General features: G+C 34.7%; 1 protein-coding gene across 3 annotated transcripts; it reads right to left on the bottom strand.

Moving 5' to 3' along the window:
• Window positions 1–1828: 1828 nt before the first annotated feature.
• On the bottom strand, window positions 1829–5216 carry rbm7 (RNA binding motif protein 7). 3 transcript variants are annotated; one of them, XM_028464868.1, is made up of 5 exons: window positions 4765–5216; window positions 4349–4511; window positions 3814–3889; window positions 2715–2793; window positions 1829–2602 (listed from the first exon to the last, which is right to left on the bottom strand). In XM_028464868.1, exons 1-5 carry the CDS (start codon window positions 4855–4857, stop codon window positions 2342–2344), a joined length of 672 nt encoding a protein of 223 aa, XP_028320669.1. In that variant the 5' UTR covers window positions 4858–5216; the 3' UTR covers window positions 1829–2341. The 3 variants fall into 3 exon arrangements, with proteins under 3 accessions (XP_028320669.1, XP_028320670.1, XP_028320668.1); XM_028464869.1 differs by having other exon boundaries at window positions 1829–2599; XM_028464867.1 differs by having other exon boundaries at window positions 1829–2623; window positions 4765–5214.
• Window positions 5217–12060: the final 6844 nt, after the last annotated feature.

Raw genomic sequence — 12060 nt, 5'->3', positions numbered from 1 at the left:
CACAGACATTTTTAAGGATGTGATCAACCGCTTTGTCTGGAACAGAAGCGTTGTTTCACACATCCGTCATAAACCAGGACGCAATATGAGATGTAGTGGGATTAAATAGTAGCTAAAAATGCACTGGGACAATAGAAGCGATGTCTCTGTAAATGAAGCAAACCCTCAGTAAGACCCTACTAATGAAATAACTCCACTCATAATTACATGTTGTCATGTCAGGGAACAGAAAGAGAGAAGAGATGAAAGCTGTCCTTAAATATAGACACGGTCATGTGACACGGATACGTTCACTACCTTAATTGATTTAATTGAAGGGTGCGCGCGCGTGGCGCCACCTGTAGATTACACACAAGCCTTTTTACACAAGTATTAGTTACAAGTGGTCCGTTTATAGACATGCATACAATAGATCACTTAGTTTCACTAAAAATAGCATCCAGCGAGTGTTCAGCCAAGGCTAAAGCACGTGTGTTTAACTCATGGGGCCAAATCTGGCCCTTTGGAGCATCCAATTTATATGTAGGGGCTCACAGTAGAGCTGGGCGATATGGACCAAAACTCATATCTCAATATGGCAATATACGACATGAATTTTGATGTGTTTAATTAAAAAAAAAAAATTAAAAAAAAAAAGTCAGACCAGAAAAACAATTCTGGGTTAAATTTGCTGATTCAAAATGCCACACAGGCATATCTATTAACAAACAGCCCCACAATGTGTGTCACTTTTGGCCTTTTCTCTTTGAAGGGACAGCATGTGTGAGTGAGTTCTGTAGTGTGGCTTGTTTAGGGGACGGTCTGGGTTGGGGCACACTCAGAAATCCATCTGAGCTTTCCGTGCTGTTTGAAGATGTAGCAAAAGCAGTGACTCCTAAAACAAGTATCTTAATATTTAAAATAAGCTATAGAAAAAAATTTGTTGGTAATTAATTATCTATATCGCCAAAATAAAATAAAAAACTAGATATATCTTGAACCTCGATAAATTGTCCAGCTCGAGCTGCATTATTTTTTCATGTTGAACTGTTAAAATAACACAATTCTTATATAATCCTTTGATTTTCCTTTATTACATTTTATTTACATTAATTAAATAGAAATTTGTCAAAAAAATGTAGGAAATCTAAAGTGAAGATACTTGGGACTGATATCTATCATCACTTATTGTTGGGGTGTCAAACTCATTTTAGTTCAGGGGCCAAATATGGTCTAATTTGACCTCAAGAGGGCCGAAGAATGTATCGATGGGGAAAAAAGAACTACCATTATTGTGCCCTCGTTTTTAATCAGTTCAATTCTCTTAAAAAATTCTTGATTTTGTTCATTTTTGTGCAAAATTGCAAGATTTGTGAAAACATTTATAGTTCTTTCCACAAATTTGCAAATAAAAATGCATTGCATTCACACGATATAAACAAAATAAAAATGCAAGCCCCGATATTATTGTGGAGTTGGTGAATTTGAGATATTCTAGATTATTTGGTAAATTACACAATAACTGTCATTACTTTCTCCTGCAGGCTGAATTAGATGCTCTAAAGGGCCAGATTTGGCCCCAGAGCCTTGAGTTTGACACAAGTGGCTTGGATATTGTTGGTTTTACATATTTTGTATTTTATGAATCTGTAGAAATGCAAACCAGGGCACGATAATGTTGAAATTACTCAATTTCCAGCATTAAATCTGTGACCCATTGGAGATCAAACTGCTCCGTATTTGGCCCCTGAACCAAAAACCCCTGGCCCAAGGAATGTGTGTGGTGTTGATTTAAAAAAATACAAATAAACAAGTCCAAGATCACATAACTGGATAGTGACGCATTTTATTTTTTTTGTTTTTTTAATTTAAAACTGTTAAACACTTGATAATTAAAAAACAATATGAACGAAGCCAATTGATTTCTTTCTCTTTTTTTAACAGCGCAGTCTGAAGTCGATCCTCATAAGGATTTGGTGCCAAATTGTCGCTGGTGAAAATTCAAGCTGAAAAAAAAACCTCGTATGAGGCACCATTACAAAGACTTGCATAAAATTAAACATCTTAAAATCCCAAATGGTTTCACATAAACCTTGTTACAGATAATTTTGTTGTTCCTGCTCGAGGTAAATACAATCACATCTTTTTCAATTTGTGAAGCAAACGCGATACAGAAAAATGTACATCAATTAAAAAAACAATAAAAACAAAAAAAAAAGTGGAACGTTTGTATAGCATGAGATCATTCATCTTCATACGTTTAAAAATGTTTACAAACAACCTGAATATGCACAAAATTGTGCCAATGAGTAGTAAAGTTCGTATAAATTTGTGTAGTCCTAAAATAAAAGACGCCGCGTTACTATCGGCGCCATTTCTCTTGGTAGCTACGCTTGTTTCCATAGTCATCATAATGTCTGTTTCCTCCTCTATCGTCATGGTGACGGTAACCTCCCCTGTCATTCTGATGGTGGTGGCTTTCCCAGCCGTGGCGTCCTGAGCTTCTGCTGCTGTTGTTCATCTGTCGATAGGGGCCGTTGTCATGGTGTCTGGAGCCGCTGCGGCTGGAGTGTCCGAAATGAGAGTGCTGCAGGCCGGGGATGCCGTTGATGGACTGGAGCTGCTGCAACAACAGGTTGTTTGTCTGTTTGCACGCACAAAAGTTTAAATCAAAGAGCCGTGCGGTTCCTGTTACGACACATGGGTGAGTGACGAATAAGAGATCAAACATTTACCAAGATCTGTTTCTGCTGGATGTTGTGAGGTAAAAAGGATCCCTGCATCTGTTGTGGAGGAGTGAACTGGACAGGAGCTCTGGAACATTTAAACAAAGAAAAAATTCAAAGGAATAACATAAACAGTTTGACTTGAATAAAATCCTATTTGTGTCACCTGTCTATTCAAAGGAGGCTGTATAGTAAGTTATTGTTTGGGAAAAGCAATGACATATAGAGAGAGATAGGATAAAAAAAAAAGGCTTTCTTTAAACTAGGGCCGGGACAACGCGTCGACGTAATCGATGATGTTGACGCAAAAAATACGTCGACGCAAAATATGCGCGCTGATGCGTCGTCCACCCAAAACAAAGATGGCGGCACCAGAGAATAACTAACGCGAGTGGCTCCCCTGACTTTCAAAAGTGCAAGGCAGTGTAGACGCACACTCGTTCGTCGAAGATAGCTGTTCCCCGTAACCCTCGTCCTTTATCCAGGGTGTGACCAGACGGCAGCTCATCAACGGGACAAGGAGGGAACACCCGCCGTGAAATCAGCGGCAGCATCATTCTGTCTCTAAAGTAATTTTTTTGATCTTGTTTGTTACACTGTGTTACAAATACAAAATGCGTCGGCTCAGATATTTTAATACTCATATTTTTATTTGAAAGTATAGAATACAGTCATCAGAGTTTGTATGTGGTGTTTTAATTTGAAAATAAATAAGTAGCTTTCTGCCCCTTCCTGCTCTCTTTATCCTTTTATGTGATATTATTGTCACTATTGTTTTATACATCATTATATATGTTAATAAGTTTCTATGTATTATATTTATATTACTGGTGTTTTACTATCTTTTTTTGTTTTCCTACTTTATACTATAGTATACTTAATTAATATTATTTTACTATATTATTTAAGGGCATATATATATATATATATAATTGTTTTATATATATATATATATATATATATATATATATATAACATTTTATTAAAACTATTAAATTACCAATCAAATAAAACTAATACCTGGTTCAAGCACTGTACGATGACCAATGTCCCCCCTTACAAATTGTATTAGTTGACATAAAAGTACAAGTAGTTGAGAGATTCTTACCTGTGGCCATGGGTGTTTGGTGTATTTTCAGGTTTTGTATTTCGCGAGTTACCGGGACCATTGCCATGACTGCTACCTGTGATAGGAAATCATTTTTGCGCGCACACACACACACACACACACACACACTTAAAAAGAATTGCGGAAACTATAAGATAATTATCCAACACCTTATTTGCAAAGGGAATGTAAAAAAAAATAAACAATGTAACAAAAGTAAATAATAATAATAATAACAATATAAATAACGATAACATTTACATTATTTGTTTTTAACAGGATCACAATGAATCAAAAGCATATGAAAATGGACAGTGTTAACACTGCTGTAAATTAATCTAATCATTTAGCTGTTAAACAGATTATTCTGATCTGATCAAAGGTTTTGCTTCCAAACTGAAAGGAATGTGGTCAGTGTGGAGAAACATAAGGGAAAGCTACAGTGTGTTAATGCTAATGCTACAGTTTGTTATTTTTTTCAAAAACTATTATTATGTTTCCTGTGCATTTATGTATACATTTGTGGCGAACTTGCCTGATCTGAACTGCACATGTATACTCCTTCCGTGCAGCACGGTCCCGTTGAGAAGCTCCATAGCATAAGGCACAGACTCTTCGTGCTTGTAAACAGCAAAACCAAAGGTTTTCTGTTTTCCGTCCGTGTCTTTGGGGATTTTAGTTTTAACCATAGGTCCTGCCTACGGAAACGGAAACACTGATTATTGACAAACAATAGCATGCTAATGGCTAACAGAGAAAGGAAGTGGTTTTGTTTGCTTCTTCTTTCAATAAGTCGTTAATACAACAACCCTATGTTCGTAATATAAAACCTAAATGTTACGGTAGATGGATTCCATTCATCTTTTTAGGTCTGTACTTAGTTTGTAGTGACTATATTTAGCCGTTAGCTTGCTAAACTAAAAACAGGCTAGGCATCTGAAACAAACAAACCTGCAAAAACAACTCGAACAAAATCTCCTCGGTCACTTTAGAGTCTAGGTTTCTGATAAAAAGCGTCCTGTTGGCTTCTTGCTCGATTCCCATTATGTTTGCTGAGTTAGTGGCCGTCCGTCTGTAGCTAACAGCACTAAACTCACTTCACCAGACCAGGAAGGCCTGTATGACTGGGACCGGAAAAGGTGTCACAGAGGCGTTTTCCTTTTAGCCTTTCTTAACCAATCCTAATGTGATTTGCGGCGGTATCTCGGATGTGATGGGGTAATTCCGATTTATTTTGGTTTTGATCTTATTTTCTGTTTGGATTTTAATTTAATAATTAACAAACGTCGTACGGTCGGTTTGCATCCAAATATCAAATCCTAGCAGCTCTGTTCTAAATTAAAATGACGGAAGTGACTTAGTGAGACGAAAGCAGAGCTGTTGCGACAACGGAAGTTGGAAATGCTCGACCGTCACGTGATTCACGTAAGCCTGATTTTGTTCCCGGAAGTTAGTGGCGGACCATTCGAACCCATTGATTCCAAGTGACGTAACTGGGATTTTCGGTAATTTTTCATCATTAACTGCATTGATTTACAATATTTATACAGTACACTGTCATATGTATGTGTATTTGCAACATTTGTTTATATAGTTCCATGAATAGTTTTTTTTCTTTCCCTAACGTAAATTCGTATTAATAATTAGTGTAAACAGCTACCTTACCTGCTTTTTTGACATAGTTAAGACCAGCATTAATGTAGTTAAAAATGTGTTCATATGTATTGTTTACAGGATTTATTGTTTTTAATTTTCTTGAAAAAAAAAAAAGAAAAAAAAGGCATTAAAAAACGCCATACCCAAGCAGGACACATTGAAAACATGTTTATTATGTTTATACATAAATGAAAATAGACATTAGATTTTTTACTATGCACTTATGTACCTAGATAAATATATTAAATAACTGTCTGACAAAGTCAGAAACTTGTCATATAGCTTGCTGTGCTGTATGGGGATGTTCCACTCGTTCCGAAAAAGGAGTAAAAATGTTTGGCTTCCCAACCGAACCAGAAAGGAGTAAGAAATGGTTAGCCACAGTCAGCAGGAGCAATCTGAAAAAAATAATAAAAAATTCAGGATTATAACAATAAAAAAAAATCTGTGAGGCGATCATATTCAAACACTTCATTTCCACAAATAACACAATTGAAAAGCTTATTGTTTAATATAAAAAAAGAAGACGATACGTAGCCTATGTGGGTAAATAAAACTGTGTGAAGTAAACCCTGTGTATCTGCTAATGATCCCTTAATTTCCTAAGAAGAATTTAGAATTTTTTTTTCTTTTTTTTTCTTTTGAACATGAAAACACAATAATAATAATAATAATAATAATAATAATAATAATAATAATAATAATGTCATGAATGCAGTGAATGAAAGTCAAGTGAATGAAAATACAAAAAATGAAAATAAAAATAACTATTTACAAGTTTAGTGGGGGATAATCCACTAACATGCCTTAATGCACACATTAATGGGTTTAGATAGCTGATAATAATAATAATAATAATAATAATAATAATAATAATAATAATAATAATAATAATAATAATAATGTTCAAAAGTGCATCACAAACTGTACAATCCGCCCTAGCTTCATTGGCTACTATAGAGGGTTTTCACGGCACGTCATCAACCCGGAACTCACCATTTTGGAGATAAGCAGCAGGTTTACAAACAGCACACAAACGAACAAATCCCTCATTTTGAGAAGAAATGGTGAAATATTGCTGTGTTTTTGGCTGTACTAATCGGTAAGACCGTGAAAAACGTGGAGTTTTATAGACTGCCAAAAGTTATAACAGATCAGAGAAAAACAATGTCTGCATTTTATAGTCAGTAGTTCTACATCAGGAGAGCAGTGACATGAGACTAGCTCACCGTTGTTGCACCAATTGTTATTGGTGTTTATGTAAACACCGCTGCCCTCATTTCTCGTCTTACATTTAAATCCAGCTTCAGGTAGTTCAGTTTGTTCTCCAGGGAGCGGACGTTAGAACGCAGGATGGAAGGAAGCGGCGTTCTCTGAGGATTAGCTTTTAGCTTGGTTGCTAGCCCCGCTCGGTATCCCCACTCCTGCTTCTGATCACACCGCTTACGTCTACTCCGCTGGAGGACATAGCTGGTACGAGGCTCCGCTACTCCAGCGGCCTAGCATGAGCTAGTCTCATGTCACTGCTCTCCTGATGTAGAACTACTGACTACATAATGCAGACATTGTTCTTCCCTGATCTGTTCTAACTTTTGGCAGTCTATAAAACTCTACATGTTTTTCACGGTCTGACCGATTAGTACAGCCAAAAACACGGCAATTGTTCACCATTTCCTCTCAAAATTTGGGATTTGCTCATTTGTGTGCTGTTTGTAAACCTGCTGCTTATCTCCAAAATGGCAACTTCCGGGTTGATGACGCGCCGTGAAAACCCTCTATAGTAAACTGATCACTTCAGGGAACAAATGTGAGGCTCCATGAACCACCACTGCTGTATAAAACGAACCATTGGAGAGAACGGAGTTGTCGCAACGCTCTCTCTATACGGCTCTGGTTGAAAGTATCTAAATCCATATACGTAGACGCCGCGTCGACTGCTGCCCATAGACATTATATGTATACTTATATATTATGTCTATGCTGCTGCCGCCCACTAGAGCGGTGCGTCCACAGGGCGGCCATCTTGGACCGGCGGCAATCGCTCCTACAGTGCATTACATCTATAGAGGAATGATGTGCTAACACTATTAAAGTTGTCATAAATTCTCAAGCAATTTTCACAGGGTTTGTTTGTAACAAACGTCAAGCATGATAGATAGATAGATAGATAGATAGATAGATAGATAGATAGATAGATAGATAGATAGATACTATCTATGTTTATCTATCTATCTATTAGACAGACATAAATAGAACAAAATGAACCCCGATGTTCTTAGGTTTTTATTGACAACATTGTTTAAGGCTATACATAGCATTTGACAATTATTATTATTATTGTATAATGGTACTACTAGTGTATTATTGTTATTGCTCTTCCTATAAATATGATTATATTCTCATATGATTGTATTATTATTTTATTATTAATTATTATAAGTAATATATCTTTGTTAATGTGCAAATGACACTGGAAGGAATTTGGTTCAAAGAAGAGTAAACTTTGTTATGTAAATTCATCGATAGTACCATTATAATAAATAGCTATAAACACCTCAATGCCTTTTTTTAATTCTTCATTTTAATTGTTTTTGTACTGTCTTTCTCTGTGATGCAATCACAAGCTTTGATCTCACATGCCTTTGATGCTGATGATAGCGATGTGTGTGGAGGTCAAGCAAGCAGCATGAGTGGTTTGATAATGAGACGGGCCTTATCTCCCTTCTGTTTAATTAGATCTGTTTACACTGGGATGATTTTTATCCTTCACGCTTTAAAAACATCCTCACAGTTTTAGCCGCGGCCAGACTTGAATTATAGAAGCAATGGCACATCATCTGTAATTGAATTTATCCCTATCAATTCATCATCTATTTAATTGACTGTGCCGTGCAGTTTCTATTCAGAGATAATCTGACATAATCTACATTTTACACTCCAATTTAACAACAAATCATTACAACACATAATCTGTACCAGTATAGATCTCTAAAAGATGAATAATTGGTTAAAATGATAAAGTCTTAAAAAATGTTGAGGATTTTAAAAGTGGATTGAGGGAGAAAAAATACCTTCAACATAAAATATCAACTATTTAAAGAGTAAAAAGAATAGAACTGCTAATATTCTAAAAACAACTTATCCTTACCAAAAACATTATAGAAGGAATTTTAGTTAGAAAAACACTGGCAGAAACTTTGCAACAGCAGTTTTAAACTGAGCTATCCACATAAAAACAGTAGAGGGCAGCATTGGCCTGGTGTTGATTATCACATTTAAAGGCTTGGAAGGCATTTATTTTAGGAACAAAGTTATATATTATTCTCTTTTTAATTTTGTAGAAAGTTTCTTCTTAATCATGTGCGTCGAATTTCTTTTAACTAAATTGTCATAAAACATCTTTTTGGTCCAATATAAACGTGTGGTTATAATTTTCCATTCAAAGGAAACATTAAAAATCTTATCAACAAGCAGCTACAGTTCATACAACAGTATAGGGCAGTAATTATTGTGTTTTTTTATCCTTTTGCTTAATGCAAATAATAATTCCAGGGACTTTTTATGATTCTATGATCTTTTATTGGCTGCCCACGTTTAATGAACTGAAAATTACCACACCATTACTATTCTTTTGATCCACTGCAGCGACAACAATGTCATACATTTTTAATCGGCATGCATGGAAATAACACAGTGAACAAAGCCGAAGACAATGAATTATTTTGCTCAGAGTAGAAACAGTAACATTCCTCCAGGACGGCCTTGGTATTGTTTCTGTTTTCTTTGAGTAGCAGAGATGATGCCATTAGATAAAGCTGATAAAATAACAATAATTATCTACCGCTACAATGAAAAAAAAATAAAATAAATCATGGCATTCAATAGTTGGTGGAGTGTTTGGTGGAATAATTCAGATAGTTCAGTTTACATCCAAACCAAAGTGGAAGCATGCTGCAGAACCTGGAAGACCTGGGTCACCATAGGTCACTGGTTCCCAACCTTTTTTGGGCCGTGACCCGGTTTTGATATCACAAATTTCAGACTTTTTTAAAAAAAATAAAATAAAAAATGATTACTTTGTGATACGTTTGAGTAGCACTATAGTGACAAGATGTGGCAGCTCAGATATTTTTATACTGTATTTTATTTATTTTTTATAACTAGATTTATATTTGAGGAAGTGACAGTATAGAATACAGTTGCTTGAGATAGTGTGATGGTGTTTTCATTTGAAAAATAATAATGATAATCTAAAAAATGACAAAAACATAATTGAAATTTTTATTGTTATTTAATGAACTTTTTAATTTTCACACTGTATTTTGTTGAACTATATTTATATTTGAGGGAGTGAGAGTATAGAAAACAGTTGCTTGAGATTGTGTGATGGTGTTTTAATTTAAATAATAATAATAATAATAATAATAATAATAATAATAATAATAATGTAAAAAATTACAAAAACCTAATTCCAATTTTTATTAATATCTAATTGTTATATTTTTACACTGTATTTTGTAGAACTATATTTATATTTGAGGAAGTGACAGTATAGAATACCGTTGCTTGAGATTGTGTGATGGTGTTTTAATTAAAAAAAATAAATAAATAAAATAATAATAATAATAATAATAATAATAATAATAATAATAATAATAATAATAATAATAATAATAGAATACAAAAACATAATTCAAATTTGTATTATTATTTATTTAACTATTTAATTATTACATTTTTACACTGTATTTTGTTGAACTATATGTTTGAGGAAATGACAGTATAGAATACAGTTGCTTGAGATTGTGTGATGGTGTTTTATTAATAATAATAATAATAATAATAATAATAATAATAATAATAATAATAATAATCTAAAAAATAACAAAAACATAATCCAAATTTTTATTTATTTAAGTATTTAAATTTTTACCCTGTATTTTGTTGAACTAGATTTATATTTGAGGAAGTAAAAGTATAGAAAGCAGTTGCTTGAGATTGTGTGATGGTGGTTTAATTTAGAAAAGAATAATAATAATAAATTGGCAAAATATTATTTGCATTTCGCTATTGAATTAATTATTAAATTTTTAAAATGTATTTAAAAACAAAACTATATTTATATTTGAGGAAGTAAACACACTTTTGAGCTTGAGTGTGGTGTTTTTAATTTGAAAAAGAATAATAATCTAGAAAATTACAAAAATGTCATTTTAATCAGAAGTTCTTTTTTTGTCATTTACTAGAGATTTCAGGTGACTCCATTTGAATTCTGGGCGACCCCATATAGGGTCACGGTCCCAAAGTTGAAAAACACTACCATAGGTAGACAACAGCAGACACACACACACACATACACACACAAAAGTGGCATTTTTGTGTTGTGAAATTATCTTAAAAATTCTGTTCTTTTACAGCTTCTTCGACCGCTTCTGCCATATAATTAGTATTGTATATAAAATGCATCTTTAAAGAAAAAAAAAGGCTTAATGAGAGCATTGCTTCAGGGCGAGATTGAGTATTAGGAAAAAAAGTGAATAGGCAGCAGCAGCATCCTTTAAATAGGCCACCAACCACTGTTAGTCTGCTCAGATGTGGGTGAAACCACACTACATATTATAATAAGACCACGTCCACACATTAGCAGTGAGAGCTCAGTCATGACCTCTGGCCTGAAGGGTTCCATGGAACTGGGAAGCCACTGACTGACTGGTGGCTATGGGCACATGCACATCTCTTTGAACACCAATCTCTGATGTAGACACAACACCTCCTCCTGCCACTCTTACATCCTCTTCATTAATTTTCATCATTCATGTGGAATGAAGTAATTCATGCTCATTAAACGCACATGAATATTTGTCCGATGGAAGTTTAATTAAGCCATCCTTCTTGGTGTTGTGATATCGCTGAACAGATTCCCATACAGCGTTGCTTCATAGTACAGTCAGGCAAAAATAGTATTTGGCAGCCAAGCTGTGTAGCCATTATCCTTGGAAATACGCAAAATTTAAATAGGGCAATGAAAACTGGTAATGGAAACACCTGAATTTTAGAAAAAAAACACTCAAATGTTGCTCAAAATTTTTTACGCTTTCATGAGAAGGTATTTCAGGCGTTTTGATATTGAAATGTGTCGCAAAAACACTATGGAAACAATTTTTTTCTGCAAACACGTCACAGGACGTGACATATCTGGTCAAATGACGTGAGGTACCTGGTCACATGACCACTGCTCTCAAAGAAAACATGACGCGGTACGCGTAGATAGAAGAGGAAACCGGGACATTTCTTAGCATTAGACTCTAAAATTATTATCGCTACATTAGACGTTACACAACAAAGGAATACAGAGTGTTCTAAGGAGGTTTGGAGCGTCCGTCTCTCTGCAGCGAAGTCTCATGGGATGAGATTTCACGTTAGTTATGAGGCTGCTCCCCAAAACAACGTTCAATGGAAACACATTGAAAGCGCAGTTATACTTTGTAGAAATTTAGAATAATCACTTTATTTTGCGAAAATCTTTAATGGAAACCCAGCTACAGGCCTGTTCCTTCTTTTTTAAAGGGATCCTCTATTGTTTTTACAAAT

The sequence above is a fragment of the Gouania willdenowi genome, chromosome 13 (assembly GCF_900634775.1).
Source record: "Gouania willdenowi chromosome 13, fGouWil2.1, whole genome shotgun sequence".
Lineage (NCBI taxonomy): Eukaryota > Metazoa > Chordata > Actinopteri > Blenniiformes > Gobiesocidae > Gouania > Gouania willdenowi.
This window is presented reverse-complemented; position numbering and strand designations above follow the sequence as displayed.

Bases quoted from the DNA above. Each gene is read 5' to 3' on its own strand.
- rbm7 (XM_028464867.1), bottom strand. From the start codon at position 4,857: ATGGGAATCGAGCAAGAAGCCAACAGGACGCTTTTTATCAGAAACCTA. The intron at 4,512-4,764 runs GTTTGTTTGTTT...CCGTTTCCGTAG, and splicing joins TGTTCGAGTTGTTTTTGCAG to GCAGGACCTATGGTTAAAAC. The intron at 2,624-2,714 runs GTAAATGTTTGA...GCGTGCAAACAG, and splicing joins TCCAGCAGAAACAGATCTTG to ACAAACAACCTGTTGTTGCA.